The sequence below is a fragment of the Odontesthes bonariensis genome, chromosome 15 (assembly GCF_027942865.1).
Source record: "Odontesthes bonariensis isolate fOdoBon6 chromosome 15, fOdoBon6.hap1, whole genome shotgun sequence".
Taxonomy (NCBI): domain Eukaryota; kingdom Metazoa; phylum Chordata; class Actinopteri; order Atheriniformes; family Atherinopsidae; genus Odontesthes; species Odontesthes bonariensis.
In genome coordinates, this window is record NC_134520.1 from 15,081,481 (window position 1) to 15,100,611 (window position 19,131).

The 19,131-nt window shown below is 40.8% G+C and overlaps 1 protein-coding gene across 15 annotated transcripts in view; it reads right to left on the minus strand.

Annotated features, from left to right (window-relative positions):
• Positions 1–19,131, minus strand: part of celf5a (cugbp, Elav-like family member 5a) — a 190,059-nt gene that overhangs the window by 153,892 nt on the left and 17,036 nt on the right. For all 15 annotated transcript variants that reach the window (XM_075485144.1, XM_075485141.1, XM_075485142.1 and 12 more), the window contains exon 2: positions 17,925–18,007. In XM_075485144.1, the coding sequence (XP_075341259.1) occupies positions 17,925–18,007 (83 nt within the window). The remainder of the gene's footprint in view (positions 1–17,924; positions 18,008–19,131) is intronic.

Below are 19,131 nucleotides of genomic sequence, written 5' to 3' on the forward strand. Positions count from 1 at the left end.
ATTCAGCTCACATCTACTGCCGAGAGATATGGTCCACTCCACTGGTATGAGGCACCGTGTTTCTCTCTAGTACTAAGTGAGAGCTGCAGTCAAGTTAATATCACAGAGAATGGGACACATTTCTTATTCAAACTAAAGAGAAATAGATGAATTTGTAGCCAGTAGAAATTGGTACCTACTGCTGCTAACAATTTCAGCACCTTGGACAGCACCACAGGCAGCAGACCTCAATCTTTTTTTTCTTTCTTTCTTTTTTCTTGCAATGAATTTCCCACTCGACATTACATTGCCGTTATAGTGGGATTAAATGTTTGTGCCATGCTTGAACCTGCAAAAAATGATGTCCCTTATCGGTTGCGACATAAAAACAGCACCGACCTAAAATCATTTTGTCAGATGTCACATGGCAACATAATTGCAACTCCACTCTCCACACCCTGTCATTATCCTGCTGGAAAACAACACATAAGCAAACAAACAAACTAGCAAACAAACAAATAAAAATAGGAGGCAACAAAAGCATATAACCCTGATTCTGGAAGCCAACACTCCAGTTAAAACCTCCATCTGTTGAAATGCATTCCCGAGGTGCTCCTAGAAACTGTGACCGCCCACATGCAGAAAACTCTGCCAGGAGAACAAAGACAAACATTTCAGAACTCCCGTGCATCTCTCGCACCACAGCGCATGAAGGAGAAAAAAAGCTTTCCCCTGCTAAATATATGGGTTTGACGTGGGAGCGTGTGGGTTGGTGAAAGCTAAAGAGGCAATGCTTTACTTCAGCAGAGCTCTGCAATATTAAGACAAACCTATCTCTCATCATTTCTCCTTACTCTGAGCAGTGCTCACATTCCCAAAACACGTAGCCTAGTTTAGTAGGATACATTTATCTCATAATATTTGAGAGGAACAGTGAGAAATAAAATCCCATGAATGCTACAGTATCATTAATTGTCTAATAGTTTTGTCAAAGCAGAGATGCAAAAAGATTTATGTACACTGAAGTCTGTGATTCTATGTGCTTAAATCTCTTGGTGCTTCATGTTCCCTTGTTGTCAGTGCTCTTCTTCATAAACATTCACAAACAGCTCCAAGAAAAGATTTCTATACAACCCCCACCCCCAGTCCATTCATTTTTATACTCAACATCAAAGGGAGAGGCAATCCATTAGAGCCCATTTTGACTCAATGGGGGAATCCATTTCCACAATTTCTCATAGCAGAACTGGCCTTGTCCTATAACCCATGGCAGTCCTAAATAACCCCCAGCCTGTGTTCAACAGTCAAAGAAAGAATTTGTGGAAATAATTTTAATTTCACTGTCTGACCTAATGGTATGCACACAGAGTGCCAAAAGGCCTTCAGATTGAACTCTATGGGCTCAGAGACATAAGTCTGACAAAGCCCTAAAGATATGAGACAAACTGTACATTGTTCAATTCGCGCTTGTGATAGAGCTGCATATGTATGTTGTGACAAAACAAGTACCCATTTCAACAGCAAGATTCAATTTGTGCTTTTTTTTCCTTTTTTATTTGACCATCTGAATTTTTGTCTCCAATATGGCTGACTGGGACAACAACAATGCTCAGGAATAAACCTCCCCTTAACCTCCATCCATCCATTACTGAGGATGTAACAGAATAACAGACACTTAAAAAGCACAGGGACATTCATTTTGATCACTGTGTTTGCAATTCACGGGATGACACTAAGAGATCCCATCCACTTCTCTGTCAGAAGAAATCCATTAGTCAAACTAAACACTGACACTTAGAATGTCAAACACATAGGTAGCATATAATTTGTTTCACAACAGTGGGATAGCTCTAAATGGCGGCTGGTGCCTAATGTCTCTTTACTGTAGTAAAAAGCAACATTTTGCCTTCTAAATGTTTGTTCCCTAAATCTTTTGTTTGTGTAAGAATACAGCAACAAACATAATCCTGTTTTACCCATAAGGTAATTTTTTTTCTTTTTTTGGGTGTTTGATTGTTTTGAGAATGCAAGGCACCCGTAAAAACTATTAATGTATTTGCATGGAAAATGTTTCTGTTGTTTTTTTTAAGCCTTCGTTTTTGAGTCTGTCAGAAAAACCTCCCGTCTCTTCTCATCTTCCTGCAATAAGAGAGGACACAGTGCAAAAGGCTTTGTTGTTCTCCCTAATGTGAGCTAATCTGGACGCTGTCACATCAAACACAGGGACATCTTAGGTGTTATGAAGATAGTGTTAATAGAAACTTAGCCCTGCTATGTCCCCGTGGGCCTCCTCTCTTGCCTTTTCATTGGGCTGGAGGCACAGAGATAGGCCGTCTTCAAAGGCCTCTGTGTCTCTCTGTATCGACCATGCTCCTCTGCAGCCCTAGAGGCTTCCTATTAGAAAGGATATGCCCTACAAGCTCTGTGTGCTGCCATTCAAAAATAAATAAAAATGGAGAAAAAACATGTTATTAGCAGTGCAGTTCTGTTGTTTTCCCTTCACTTTAAAATACTTTGATCTTATCCTTAATTCCACACCAACCCTTCATAAGTCTACGGGCAGATATCATTGGATCTGGAGTAACACATTAAGCTATCCAACAATCACCTTCATAGCTACATTCTTAACACAGCCAACATATCATTGTTCTCCCCTCTTTAAGCGGGGATAGCTGATTGTACTTATTTGTTTTGCAGAAAAAAGAACAATAAAAAAGCTTAAATTTAGCCCTGTGATCTTGGATTTTGATAAGTATGTTATTACTCTATGTCCTATTTCTGTAATTTATAGGCAGGGCACCATCAAGCACCCTCAATAAGGAGGGGTGGGCTGCAAAAGATAGCTGTGTTGACTGATGGGAAAAAAGGAATTGTTGAATTGATAGCAACGAGTGAAAGAGCAAGAAAAAGAACAGCCTTTTATTTTCTCTTTTTTGCATCAAACTGAAATATGCTCAAGCATTACCTCTATAGCTAGCCAGCCTATACCCACAGGGCTCACTCTATGCACGAACCCTACAATAAATCTAGCATTATCAGATCCCGGTCATTCAGCAGACACAACCTAAGTGCTTTTAGATGTGTCAGAGCACATGACAGACTTTCACTGCTTCACTGATGACTTCCCATTCATCCTGTGGAAAGTTACTTAATAGTTCCCTGCAGAGCTTTAAATGTTCACAATCAATGTTTTGTGTATATATTGCATTTTTCACCAAAACAGAGTGGAACCTTGCGGCCTAACAAGTCCACTAAATGCATTTCCCACTTTATGCACCATATGCACAGCTTTTCAGCTTTCTTTTTTTTCCTTCTCTTTTAGTAACCTGGACTAATGTGTCATTATTAACCAAGATTCACTGCTTTGCTTTACCACATGGCACCTTCTGAGTCAGAAGCCCCAAAAAGTACCATATACCTTGTCAACTGGAAGAACAAGGGAATGCTCATAAGTTGTCCTGTCTAAGTAGCCGTAAGTTTTTCATCCATTCCATAAGATACAACCAATGTAAACATTTCTAAAACTCAACTCTCAAAAAGAGCCACAAAGTCCATAGAGACTACAGTATACAGACTACAACTACTGTGTGACCTTTTTATTGACACCACATTTTGTTTCGGGCCTTTAGATTTCTTTCTTTCCATCACTGCTTGGTAAGGTTCAGGCAACAAAAATAGCTGGTTTCAGTCCAGAAAAGATTGTAGTTGGGGTCAGACTTAACTCTTTTCATACCTCTTTGCTTTTGAAGGCCAATAACTTTTTCATAGTTCTTACAACTACTGGAGGGAATAACTCAGTAACTGAGGACAATAAGTGTTTATAGGGTCTTTTTAAGCTCCTGCCTCAGTGATAGCACAAAGGAACCATTTATTTGATATACCTGTACAGTGATTGCTGCAGTAAAAATAATAGTTAGAGATATTTTACTATAATAGATATAACATTTTTTTTTTAAATCAGTTGACAGGTAATTGAGGTGTGGTTGGAATCTTCAGAGTTTACGGTGAACTGATCATGTGTTATTTTTGTAGCTTGGCAAACATTTATCTGATGGTGTCACACAGCGTTGACATGTAACACAGGTGAATTCTCTCGTTAGACAGCTTTGGACAGAAACTCACCACCAACAGTTCAATATCTGGGGTGCAGAGATGTACCTTCTCAGTGTCTTGTCTAAGATTACAGCATCTGTTGTTAACAAGCACTACAATCCCTCCAGCTTGTTATCTCTTTGTCTGCCCATAGAGTGAGGTCTGAAAGCTGAGAAAGGTGTTATTGAGGCATTCCAGCAGCCATGTCTTGGTGAAACAAATAATATTACCTTCCAGATATTACGCAGCATTCTCGTCAGGGCTCCAAGCTTCTTCATTTTATCTGCCTGTGATTTAACATTTCCCATAACAATCAAGGGAAGAAATTACTCAAATTTTCTCTTCCTTACTCTTAATACTGTTCCTGATCAGCATCCTCAAGGCTTCTAAAAATTGGGGTCTTATTCCAGGCACGACTTGGGCTTTGAAAAACTCAGCAAGCATCTTTTCCGTTGGCATGATTACACAACATAACAGATGTAGAAATGTCCCAGAGTTACCAGCAGAAATCTTTCCTGCAGCATCCAAACCAGTATTGAAAAAAAAAAACCTTAGGCAATCTCATGAAGAACACAAATAAAGACACACTATTTCCAGAGCGACTCTAGAAGGATGCCATTTGGCGCCATTTGGGAGCATTGGTTAAATTCAGCAGGGTGAAAAAGGGGCAGGGTATGATTCAAACCTTACTGTGGGATAAATGGAGCACCGCGATAGTTCTGGCAGGCCACGTAGTCAGCGCGCCCTTTGCCTATTGGCTGACGCCGACCCAACCCTTATGGCTGTCCACAAACCAACTGCGCTTATGGGTAATCAGCTGCTGCTCGCAATTGGATGCTGGCATTCGGGGCGCTTCATTTAAACTTGGTTTGCAGTCACTGCTCTTTTTGCTTTCTGCTTGCACCCACCACCTCCCCTGCTCCATCGACTTCTCATTGCCAAACAATGTCATACTGTGGTCATTGTTGCTTGCTCTGTTCTAGGGGGTTGTTGCCTTTACAGCAAATGGAAGGCACTCCACCTGAGGGTGCTGCTGTTCCCTGTCTTGGCTTCCATGGAGCTCATGGAAAAGTCGGGAACTTCCTCCGAACAGAGCCATACCGCCAAACACAATTGTATGCATTCAGAATAAGCTTCTGAAATTTATATCTGTTTCTCGTCTCATTTTGACGAGAGTGGTTCTGACAGAACTAAGCAAGTTGTCTTTAAAGTTATTCTCTAATGTGAGCAATGTATTTATTTTGTGTTTATGTGTTTTATTTTCTGTTTTTGTTCAGGGAGAGCCTCAAACTAAAGAAATTAAGAAATTTATAAGGTTGAGTCAGCTAGAAGGATTAGGAGCTTCAGTCTGTTGGTTTTTGATCAATTATTCACTGGGATAGGTTCAGCTCAACTAACATGCACTATTTTGTTACTTGTACTTCTCTGGAGTGCAAAAAAGCTGTGACTATGGTGTACTTGGTAAGATGTTTTTAAAAGAACATATATGCCCTTTGTGGGGTTTCACTAGTGTGACTAGGTACATAACATTGGAAACCTACTAAATGGACAAAATACACCAAATAATGGATCAACATTGAAGCCCAGGGTTTACAGAGTCTATGCTATTGAGAAATTATGTGATTTTGGCACATCCTCTATCTGCCAGCCGGCTGTTACTTTAGCATTCCTATGCGAAAGTGCCAATTTACTTCATGTTAGAGAGCTCTATTTCCTAGTTTGCACTGGTGACAAGTCTGCCGAAGAATCCAAAAGAACTTTCCTTATAGCAACTAGAGGTGTCTTTGTTACATTACTTTGGGTTGAAATAACTTCTCTCTTGTTTTATGGAAAGACAGTCTTGAATACTTAGATGAAGGAACAGGGCTAGAAAGCAGAAGTCCTTACCTAAGAAATAAAAAGGGCAAATTAATATGTGGACTGAACAACGTACTCTGCCCTTTCCCATTCTTTAAAGAGGGGAACTGGCAAGCAGTCTTTCAGGAATATATTAATAACACAGCAGTAAAAGCATACCCATGAGGCGAGTGGGCACAAGCTGCACTCATCAAATTAATCTAAGGTAAATTTGCAAGTCATCATCATAATATAAGATGTTTTAGAAATGGAATAAACGATCAAAGAACGAAAGGGACTTGTCCGACAAAGATGGATGACAGAATGAGATGAGAAGCAGAAAAAGAGAAAGAAGATGAATAAGGGAGGAGAGCTTGCATCGCACATATTCTATATTTTGATTGATCCATAGAAGCTGGCAGATGGGATTATAGGCAGGAAACCAGCCAGTCAAATTCTATATGCTGCTGTTGTGTCATACTGACTGATAGAGTCATAAATAATGAATCAAGAAAGAACAGGTAAAATAAACTGTAAACAAATCTCCTCAGCTCTGGAGCCTAATGGATTGTGCTTGTGCACATCTTTTCCTCAGTCCATTTTTGTGTGACTGAACTGTGCTTTTGTGTGTGTTAAGCAGTGTGCGGGCCACACTGACATCATTTGCCTTAGCCCCATCACTGAAGTTGTGTGATGATGAGGAGAGGCAGCAGTATCCCACCTCATAAAAACACTCACACAGATACATGTGCATCCTTATGTGTGTCTGTCAGTAAGCATATTCCACCCTGACATATTTATTAGCATTACCATTTTTGAAAAAGCTTTAATATAAAAGGCCATTTATATTCTGAATGCTATATAAAACAAATGCAAACACCTCTAAACTTTCTGAAGCTTTACAACGTGCAAATGTACAGTATTACTTTTCATACAGGAATTAAGCTTCATCACCAGCAGCAGCTGGTCAAACAAACACACTGAAGAGATTATTATTTCCCTGTAGGTAATGAGGAAACCAGGCCTTCTTACTAAATCAGAAAAATTATTTAAAAACTTAAACTAGAAATATTGACTTTGCTTCATTTTGGTGTGGCTTATACCCAGGAAGGTATGAACGGTACTGCACTTGACTCTTCTCTACTTTTCTTTCTGTTACATGTCCTCAATGTGTAAGCTGCTGTGACTCAGAGACATACCACAAAACTTTCATGTGCATGTGCATGTGTGTGCATGCAGAAAGTTCTCTGATACACTGTGTAAATTATAAAGAAGTGTTTAAGATCATTTCAGAAGGAATATACCAAAGCTCTCCTCTATAGTCAGTTTTGGGTAAAGGGTAGAAGTCAAGTCAAGCTATGCAACTATACAATAGAAATGGTCCTCATAATAGATGCCCAACTCCTCTGTGACGTAATCCATTGGTTTGTTAACTCACATCTTGCTTTCAGCTCAAACTAATAGTTTACAAGCAACGTATCTGACCGGGTAACACAGAAACTACACATTCCAATGGTGTGTCAATCATAACATAGCCCCATTCTAATGTACACCTTGCCTTATAATCTATTTAATGCAAGATGGCACAGTAATTCACAAAGTAAACATCTTGATCAATTAAGTCTCCTCTCCTGTCTTCAGCCTTCTTTCCTCATTCTTGTATTTTTTATATTCAACCAGTCCATATACAGCATGACATTTATGTAAATCTGAGAAGTAACACACAGTCAGGATGTGAGTCACAATTTCAATCTAATGATTGCCTCTGGGATGCCGATAGATTTCACTATGGGATCCAATAAAAGAATGCACAGCTATGCTGTTTGCTTCTTCTTTGATACAGAACATCATCAGGCTGTGAGGCCCTCCATCAACACCTCCTACTCCCTCACTCTGATTTCTTAAACTTTACAACTTAGTGATTCAAATGTCTTTCCTGTATCTGACCTCTCATTCCATTTCCATCTGTCTTCTTATTTTTGACTCATTTCCCTCTCTCCAGCAAATTATTTTTTTTTCTGCTATTCTCCTCTCTGGCTCCGCAGGGCCACTTCCTGTTTGAAAACCTGCAGAAAGCACATTAAAGGTTCCATGCTGTCTAAACCTGCAGAGCTGCATGTCTCTACATTGCATCTTCTGAAACTCATCTCATGCATGTGTGCCACAGCTGTGCAGGGAACCACAGGGCCTGACAATTGTGAAAGGCTACTGAGTCTCCATGCAGGCATGCTAACTTTCACTGAGTCACTCATGTAACACACTTGGATGCAAAGCTGTCCACAGTGCCTAAAAACTCTTCAAACAAAAACACAACTGTGTGATGTGTTCGTCCCTGCAAGCCCTTCACGGGTTTCTGAAACAGCCTTGCTTTGGTTTTTGGGTTGTGTTGGAACTAAGGGGTAAAAGAGAATTTGGTGTTTCACCTAAATGCGAGCTTGCAGCCTGGAGGACATCAAGTATACTGCTTTACTCTGAATTATTAAAAGCTGCCTCTTATTGGAACTGGGACTGAAACAGTTCAGAGGCCACAGACTATAGCTGCTGGCACAAAACTATATAATTTGTATTCCCAGCTATTCTGCAGCCATCGAGCTTATTGTTATCTTCTATAAGAAAGGCTTCAAGGCTGGCATGATAGACAAAACCGAACCACTTAAAATAAATGTCAGGTGAAATCCAAGTTTGATGAAAACAAAGAAGAAAAAAAAAGCTCCACAAATGCCTACAGAATGCAAACAGAAAGGAAGGTTGATTCTGCCGACATGCTTAAGCTAGCTGATGCTAGCTCAGCGCCTGGGTGTTTTGTGGGGCAGACGACAGAAGCCTTCACCGTCAGCGATCACCCTGACACCGGCTCCCTGAGCAAGCCCTACTGCCAGCTCTCCTCTGCAATGCAAATACCTCTTCCACATGAACAGACCCATCACTACCACTCCCTGCGCACTTGTATTCTGTGTCTTTACCCATGGGGGAACCTTGCACATGCTGCTCTTCTCCTCTGCCCCACACCTCATGCTACTGCCTTAACTAAGATGGAAAAGGTGGCTGAAGCCTATAAAACAAATCAGCTTGGCCATGATGGAAGGCTGCCACCGACTTTTTCTACTTATACCTCCTGTCAGTCACACTCTTCTCCTTGCCCTCCAGCCATGTGTACTGTATTTCATTAGTCCTGATTTTTGCTGACAAATGCTGGCTGCCATACTTTGCAGCCCCTTTACCCTTTCTGTGGACATTACACCAAAGCATGGCTAGATCTGCCTTACAAATGAGCTCCCCCTGCTTCCACTACATGCATGTGTACCATTCCAGTCAAGCACGGACACAGTACACACCAATGCTTTGTGCATACATGAACACAACATGCATGCACACTCACAGACATGCAGGCAAGAAAATGGATGATTCAACTCTGAACGTATGACTTCAAGCTGTCAACATGACCCTGCGCCTCCTTCGCCCTCCTCCACTCTTTTCTCAATATTTCAACTCTTCTGTCAGTTCACCCCCCTTCTAATCTCTCACACACTCCTTACTCATCCCTCTCTTCCTCCCAAAGGCACGGCGTCCAACCAGTGAGATGTCAGCTCTGATTAGCCACATCTAGTTATTCGCTTTAAATGTGTCCTTCATTCCAGAGTCCATGGCATGTTTTCAGCCACACTTGCTTTTGCTATCCTTAACTTTCGTCTTGTTTGGGTAACCAGTTTCTGTAAATTAATCGTGACTCCCTTTTCTCTCAGCATTCAGGAAAATACACATACAAACATACAAACAAATGGAGGCCATGTAGTTTATCATACTACATGGCCTCCATGCTCACATCCACTCTTTTTCTTTGTGTCTGCAGGCAGTGGCACACCTGTACAAGCATGTACAGGGACCCACAGATGGATTGTCATCAGTATCTGTGCCTTTCCTCGTGCAGTTTGCACAGCAATGCCCGCCGGCCTGGAATAAAACCAGACTCATCTGGTTTGGCCCCACTGGTTCAGATGATGCATCAGAGAGAAAAACCGACATTGAGTCACCTGAACTACACGGCATCAAAAATGGACCAAACCGGCACATGTCAATCTGTTACACAAGCAGTGACATTCACGGTCAAAAACAAGCCTTCATATACAGCATTTCCCCCTATTACACACCAAACCCTGCTCTATAACCCAGATCACAGTTGTGTCACATGATTGTATCCCACAGACAGACGGGCAAGCAGTCTCCAGCCACAACCAGAAATAGGTTAAACAGGCTAAAAATATCAAAAAACATTAATAATTCAGCTTTTTTGCAAACCTGCACCTCGGAAAAAATAGCACACTTCTCTCTGGGAAGTGGCTTAATGGGTGGAGCGTGCACTGGATTATTTTGGTATTTCATGTTGCGTCTCCCCTGGAGGGCGAGATGTATCCTAACCAGTGGGAGGGGGTGGGAGAAGCATTATAATGTCATCAGCGCTAATGTCACAGATGGGGTCACAACACAGTCATCTGTTACTCCAGGCAAGTTCATGAACTTTTCAAAGTTTGAGAGATTTGCTTCACATATCATGACAATGGAAATAGTCTATGGTTTGGACACATACATATATATATATATATATAGATATATATACACATTACACACATACATATATATATATATATATATATACATATATATGTATGTGTGCAACAAATATTTTGCAGTTACAGTTTACAGGAGGCCATTCTGCATAGTGTTTGAAATTCAATGAAATTTCATGATGAAACATATTTTTAGTTCAGTTGTTATATTCTCCAAAGACAGGTGCAGAGTGTAAATAACACCACTCCCTTTTTTCATTTATTTATTTCAAAATACCCTTGGAAGCCAACCCCCTGAGGAGAAGAAGGCTTCTCTAAATATGTGACTTATCCAGCTCACTGAAAACCCAGCTGAACAAAGAGGAGGTGTTTGCGTGTTTGTGTTAAAGAGGCACCAGAGGACCAGCACCGAGGAAGAATGCGAATAAAGGCAGAAGTTGGAAAACATGCAACTGTGTGGCAGTTACTCTGTGTGTTTAAGTGGTGTGCATGTTTGTGTGCGTGAGTTCGTGTGCACAAAGAGGTGTTTAACAATGTGTGGAATCAGTTCCCTTAGGAGCACTCTAACGTAAGAGCTTTTCACTGTGGATATACTCTTAACAGTATACTATTACTGAATGCTCATATAAATACATACACATATAGACACGCTTAACTAAAACTAGTTATGTGGCTCTCACTGAATGGTAGAGGCAGCATGGCGATTTTGCCAGTGCAAAAAATAATAAGTACAATCACATGCTTGCTCATGCTCTCACAACAACCTGTTAATGATACCATTTGTTCCCTCTATTCATAAATGGAAGATGTTATGAGACAGTGGAAGATGTGTTTTTTATCTAAGCTTGAAAAAAAATCTAACATTCTTTTATAATTCACTGAACAGAAAATATCTAAAGAAGAAAAGACCTTGATTCTGCCTTTTTCAATGAACTCTCTATGTGATCTTCTTACTGAAAACACACAGATACACAAAAACACACGTCCTCGTTACCCATTGGCTAAATTCTAACGAGTTCCCTCTCCCTGTCTGCAAGGCCTCCAATCCTGCCAGCACCAATTGGCTTCACGCTGACCAGTCCGCTCCACTCCAGCCCCCACTCTTTCCCACTCAACGCAAGCGCATACTGTACACACACAATCACACAGTACACTACATTCATACCCTGCCAACCCTCATAGAGTGTAGCATTGAATTATTCAGCTTTTGCACAAGGAAGCCTAGCTGTAGATAATCAAAAAGGTGGATAGCATGCACTTAGAAGTATGGGTAAATATGTGATGTGTCCTTGTAGGCCTACATGTATGTGCCCACATGTGCACTGAGCGATTCCTGGCATGTCGAGGAACAGTTCCGTGAAACACAAGCCTGACTTCCACAGTAAAGCCGTGCTCTGCTCCTCGTTTTTTTACACATCCTGTTATGGTTCAGTTGTCACACTGTCACATTCACATAATTATACATAGAAATAAGGTAAACTCACACCTGCACACATACAGAGACATTGAGGCATCGGCGTGTACTCACACAGAAGACTAACAGTGCAGGTATATGCAGAAAAGGGCACAGTGGAACAGTGAGAGAGACAGAAATGGAGACAGAGGGAGACAGAGGCATTCGAGAGAGTGGGTATCTACTTCAAGTGTTGACATTGCATGAGCCCACATTGGTGCGCCGGAGCATAATCTTCTCTCTGCTCTCATTGGGTTTTTAATGCGGGAGCTATTTCCATAAACCTGCCTCCTGAATCCCTGCCAGCAGCTTTCACTCCCCCCAGGTTGAGAAGTACTAATACTAGCAGTGAATGCATGCAGAAAACATATTTCCACCAATGCCTCTCCGAGACAATCACTGTTGTACACAATGCTAGCATGGCAAAAAGGGGAGGGTGGCATGTTTTCTTGTGTATATAGACTTGCAGCAGTGACTGAGATTATTTTCGCGGATGTGCTGGATTTGAGGTGTGGCAGTGAGAGGACAGAGAGTTTGAGGGGAGTGGGGCATTTAGCGAGAGGGAGGGGTAAGGGTGTGTGTGGGGGGGGGTTTGGTTAGTGTGAAGGATTCAGGATTTTGTCATGATGCAAAGCTGGGTGGAGTAAATCTCCTGTGGACTTGTGTAGAGAGCTGTGACACTCACGAGCAACACCAGCTGCTGTAGGAAGAGCCACTGTGGGCCTCATCTGTCAGAAAGGAATCTTAATGTTGTACTTGGTTGTAGAAAAGGACTGATATTTGTTTTTTTCTGGTTAAAAATGTGCCCATGGTCACATGCCCAAATGCACTCGTATGGATGTGTGATAAAAACAAGTGTCGCAGCTCTTACAGCAGCAAAGTAGAACGAAGCAGCTCACAAATAATATATTCACAACTCAGTGTCGTGGGTGGCCTGTGATCACGACAAGCTGTCATGTGCACATGTTGTTTTTCCCACCTTTATACATTACTATCTGTATCCACATAGAGCTGGCTGCAATGCAAAGCATGTTTACCGTGCACATGCACACAAACACACACAACTAATAGAGCCAAGCAGAACACACCTGGTAAACTGTCAGAGCTTTTCCTATTCTGTGGCCAAACTTATGTCAGGCACTCATGTCCCCGAGGTTCCCATCACACTTCACTGCAGGAATCTATATTACAGTCCAGTACACTTCCATTAGGCCATACTGTTCCTTTCAGCTGCTAATGTGCAACAAGGGGACATGGATTATGATGTCCGAGAACAACAGCGCTTCTTCAAAATAGTGCTGGGTAGTTGTGAGTGTCTCTATGTGTGGGGAAAATAATGCCTCCATGCTAGCGTCAGAATGTACATAGAAATAATCACAAATAACTAGATTCAGATATCATGGTATTATCATGGTACTGTATCTTATACATTACAACTTAATAACAAACAAGTCTTTCAACCGTACAGTTTTTTGTTCCATTTAGTTTAAGTGTCTCTGAAATAAGCTCTACATGTGTTTCCACTTCTAGCCAAGTCAGTGGTTAGTGTAAGGAAGCTGTATGGGTTACTGTATTTATATAGCGCTTTACTAGTCTAGTTGACCACTTAAAGCACTTTTACAATACAAGCTACATTCCCAAACACACACTCATACATCAAATCCTAATCTATACAGTATTATAGCCGAGGAGGCTACTTGGAGTTCAGCCTCTTGCACAAGGATACTTCAACATGTGGTGAGGAGAGGCCAGGATCAAACCACTAACCTTTCGATTAGCAGACAACCGCTCCTCCTCCTGAGCAACAGCCATTGGACTTCCATTGGATGGAATCCAAGAACAACTGTGCAATCAGTCTCCAGAGATAAATGTTGCCATTTCAAATGTCTTGCAACCATGAATTTGCATTTCTTAAAATGTATGAGGAACCCACTTATTTGGTTTCCAATCACAACCAATGGTCTTTTACTGTATTTCAACTAATGAACAACTTAGTGGGTTCTCATTTGCTCATTAGTTCTGTTTGGGAACCATGGCATGACTCTGTAGCCAACCTACACATTTTGATATATTGACCTCAGCACCAGTTCAAGTCACCCAAGTCAAGTAGTCTTTCTTAATCTTTTTTCTTTATGGCTTTTGTGCAAGCCACTCAATTCCTGTTTGGATCCAATGGCCTTTTGGCTGTTGCTATAGGACCAAGAAACAAATCAACTCTCTTTTCGTCAAAAGAGTTGTTATACCACTCTGGACAAATCATAGGGTTTCATAGAGACTGGAAAGACATAGTTCAAGGGAAAATGATGTGAAGAACAGTGGTCTCGCTCTGTAATTGTATAATAGTCTTCCAAGAGAATTTCTAGTGATGCCACTCTTGCAGCATACAAATGTGAAATTGTTTGGTTTCATGGCTTATAAGGTTACCGTTGGTAGATTAAGATTAAGATCAGATTTATTGTCACGTACAGTGAAATACACGAAATGGACTGACACCCCTCCAGCTGTCAGTTTCATCAATCTTTGATGAGAACCGCCAACCTTCCGGTTATTGTACGACCGACTCCAACCACTGAGCCACGGCCGCCCGTGGGTGACAAGGCATGCCCATCAAGAAACATAGAACTGAAATTTTAGAAATGTAGAAAGTAAGTGGTTTCATCAAAGATAACATGGCAACATCTTATTCTGTCAATTGGACGGACAGTGTTTGTAGTTACGCTTCACTGTTTTACATTGTAATTGCATGTTAGAATGTTCCACTTTCTTTGTTACCTCAGTGATTAATCCACAAACTTTATTTATGGCCACTGTAGGTAAAATGCATTTTTGACATTATCACCATAGGTTGCAGTAAGAGCTTGCATAAACAAACCATGTTTTCATTTTAGTAGGGTGGCCAGTGTCACTTTCTCTCCTTCAAGTTTTCATCGATAATGAAAATAGCAACAAACTTTTTAGAATTCCCTTTGTTTCAGATGGCCAAACTTTTCCTTCACATGATTCAAAGTATCTATACACACAAACTGACACAATTTTGACATTTGACAACTGACATTTTATGAAATTTTAACAACTCATGGGATCAAGATTATGAAAGCAAAGGACACGTAGTTTTTTTTGCAGTCCCCAGCTCTACTGTTTGATTTAGTTTGCTAAGAGCAACATGTCTTTCTCCAAGCTGTTCCCACAATTTCTACCCTGGTGGTCGATACTAAACTCTAACACACTGTTGTCACTTGTAACCACAGGTGATGTTGAATCAACCACAACTAAAATCTGTCAGGCTGTAGGTATAAAGTTATTTGCTCTTGCCAAAGCAAAACAGAAGCCAGAGAGTCAGAGATTCATTGCTTTGCCCAAGGACATTAGAGCAAACACAGATTTTGAACTCCAACTGGTATCTTACCTAAAAATAAAGAACAGTACAGCTCATGAAATTCAAGTAAGCGCAGGCTTCTTTCCATGTCTGTGCTGTCATTTGTGCCTGTGGGGTTGCTTGTTTGTGAGCTCTGCATGAAAATCTGAAATTTTGGTAGGTGGTACAATTTTCATACATCGTGCTAGTCCTTTGAAACAAGTCCAGCAAGATTAGGGTGGTTTGGCATGAATTTGACTTCAGGTATTTAAAAAACTAGATATGGATTAGTCACCACACTGGTTTAAGCCCCCCAACAAAATAGCAGAAACGTGGGGGTAAACAGCAAAATGCAGGCATTAATAACTCAAAACCCATCTCTGGAGAATTCTTAGTTTACATTAATTAAACCATAGCCCACGGCAAACTCCATATGAAGCAGGATTTTGCAAACAAACAAATTGCATATCTACTTACCACCAAGCAGAGAGGCAACAGGGGTCATATTGCAAAAGACAGAAGAGCAGGGAGGCTCAAGTGATAAGGACAGGTGGTGACATAGGAGACAGCAAAACACACTGGCACAGTACAGTATGTATTCTTTGTTTATATTCTTTTTTTGTGTGTCTGCTAGATTCCTCTTGTTTTCCTTCCTAAAACTCTGAATGTGTTGCTCCTGTGTCATGAGAAATGCTACAAAAGTTGTGTGTAGCAATTGTTGTTTCTATTTGCTGCTGTAGCATCAAGCACATACCACCCATGTTTTTGTGGACAACTGATGTTTGTGTGTGGGAGTAAAGTTGATGGCAAGGGAACAGCAGAGTAGCCCCAACCTGACAACCATCAATGTCTGGCTGTTACATTTCTATGACATCTTCTGTCTCAGGATGAGCAGTGGCAGCGGAGCACGGGGAGTGGGGAGAGACAGGAGGATGCAGGGTGGACAGGACTGGGTGGGGTAAAGGGGGAAGTCTTCAGTATTGCTTATAACACTGGGCGATACCAGGAAACATTGTTATTCTCACTTTCACTTTACTGAAAGTGCATGAGCACGCAAGGCTGTGTTTTCTAATACTGTATAAAACAAATTTATAATCTGTAATGTTATAATTATTTAATTGTTACTTTTTATTATCATTTTGTTTTTTTCTACCACTATGGATGGCTTAATAAAGCACTCCACTCAGAGGAGTGTCCGGATTTCTGCACTTCTTTTAAAATTAAGCCGTTTTCACGCAAAAGCTCTGGACAATTCTGGTAAAATCAGGTCCGAAGTCAGACTGATTCATAAGAAGTGAACGCAGCTACCTATCACTTTGTTACCATGAAGCCTTGAGTTAGAGTTTTGGCTGTTGCCATCTTGGTCTTTTTTGGACATAGATGTGACTATAAATTTGAGGTATATTTCAGGCCTTATATCTATTAAATCATGGAAGTGTTTTCTAAAGGGCCACTACTACACTCATCAAAACGAGTGGATTTAGCTAATGACACCATAATGTCTTGAGGGAAAAATGTATCGATTTAGTATTTAATGAGAGAAATTGACATTTTCTAAATGGAAGTCTATTGGAGCCAGAGATGTTATGGAGCCAGCATATATCAGTGGTATAACAATTTAATGGACTTCAGCATTACTTCACTTTTGAGAGCAGTCACTACGTCATCCATCTTTTATATGCATATTATCTTTCTTTCTATCTATCTACATATATATTTATATGTGTGTGTGTATATATGTATGTATACATATGTCAGAGATGTTCACTATTGTAACCTCTCTCTTGAACATACCGATCTTGTGTGGAGAAAGTTTTTATCCCCTTTCTTTCACTTAATTATCTTTTATTATTCAAAATGCAGATCAAAACAGCAGTATAATGCCCCCTAGCCTCACACTTGGCTAATTTGCAGAATAAATTAAACATGTTATTTTCCGAGGAAGCCACTGGAAAAATGTTCAAAGTTGGTCGTCATATTTGCCTGCTTAATGTCAGACATCTGCCCTTTGGCTGAGTTTGTCAGGCTCTTTGTCTTCCATCGTATGGGGTGTGGGGTGGAGGGATATAGAGATTTTTATCGCTGCCTCTACTTTGTGCAGCATGGTCTGTGCACGTTAAACCATGCTTCTTCTCTAGAGGGTCACTTCTACCCACTCATTTTTCCGTCTGTCTAACTGTGTTATCATCTTAACATAAACAGAATTTCACATAGACACAGCTTTGCACAGAGGCATATGAACAAATAGCTGTGTAAACTGCAAACATATTTCATAAATAGAGCATGCAGGTGAATCCTATCCTACAGGATACACTGGACTCTACACTGTGACTTTTTTTCCTGTTCAGGTTTCCAGAACTGTAGAGCTTTCTATTTCTATGTCATTCTATGCTAAAAGCTATGAGGCAGAGTGGGTCTGATCAATGCTTCAGAATATCCTCTTGAGAACAGACACATGGAAACGTTGAAACCTGGTCTTCAAAAGGCTCAGCTATTGATTGAAAAGCTCTCCAGTGTTTTTCATCTCCAGGACTGTGCAAAGAAAATGCCGGCTGGTGTGCAGCCAGTTGCAGATGGCATAGCTGACCACCACAGAGGAGAAAGAGAAGGGCCAGAAGAGGAGGAAAGAAAGACAGAAGCTTACCCCTGGCAGTGTTTTCTGTTCATGGAGGGCATTCTGGGCCTTGATGGCTGACTCACGAGCGCAGTAGGTGAGAAATGCACAACCTGCAACAAAGGATTAGCACATATTACCCTGATTAGAATAAGATAAACCTTAAAAGCAGAGATACATAAGAATGGCAGTTTTAAAAAAAAAAAGAAAAATGTCAACAAAAAAAGTAGTACTTAGCACAATTAGGGAACCAAACTGCATATTAGGTCCCATGAGCTATCAAAAACACAAACCTTGCAAACATGTTTCGAATAAACAGAGCAATGTTCACAATCCTATTCCTATCATTAAAGGGGAGAGGAGATAGAGGAAACCGCAGCAAAAACATATGAGATTAACAGAGTATTATTTGGGTAAATTTTCAGGCCTCCTCATTCCTAGTGCTATGCCTTGTACAGATCTCCTAACAGTCTGGTCAGTATCCTCACCCTGAATGGTTGTGACAGCAGTGTAGATAAAAGAAACAGGATTGCGGGAGTGTATTGATGCAGGCGGAAAAGAAGAGAACAAGAAAAGGATCAGTGCCAGGATCAGGTCATACTACTGACAGAGTAAAAGGCAGGACATAGTGTTAAAACCCTCTAGAGTGAATGTCCAACTGCAATACATAAGGTATGCTGTATATGTATGTACATATACAAATATAGCGTACAGAAACATTCAAAAGTGTGGGCAGTTTGGGGAGTGGTGCCCTGCTCTGCTGTGGAGTCATACCAGTACAAATATAACTCTTATGGAAAACTGATCAAAAAAAAAAACCTAACCCTAACCCTTTCCTCCAACAAATGGCATCAGGAACTATACGTCGATCGAGGCAAGAAGAAATTCAATTGAATACTAACTAAAAAAATTAAAATGTTCATAAAATAAAGAAAAAAGATAAAGACAAGCAGCGATGTGGGGGTCCTAGCAGAGTGGCACAATAAGCAAGGCTTGGGCCGCTCAGGAAGGCGTCGTGAGTCCATGCACCAAGTTTGGCATCGATACATCAATGCATCGCAGAGATACGGCCAAATGTCCCATTTGCGTGTCGGCGTACAGTTTGATTGGCTGCGGCGGTTAAATGGAAGTGAAATAAAAAAATCCACATGATAACTTATGTGCGGCTTGGACTGAAGAGTCTATGTGCCAAGTCCTGTGGAGATTGGACAATCTCAGTGGCCTGAAATGCTTTTTG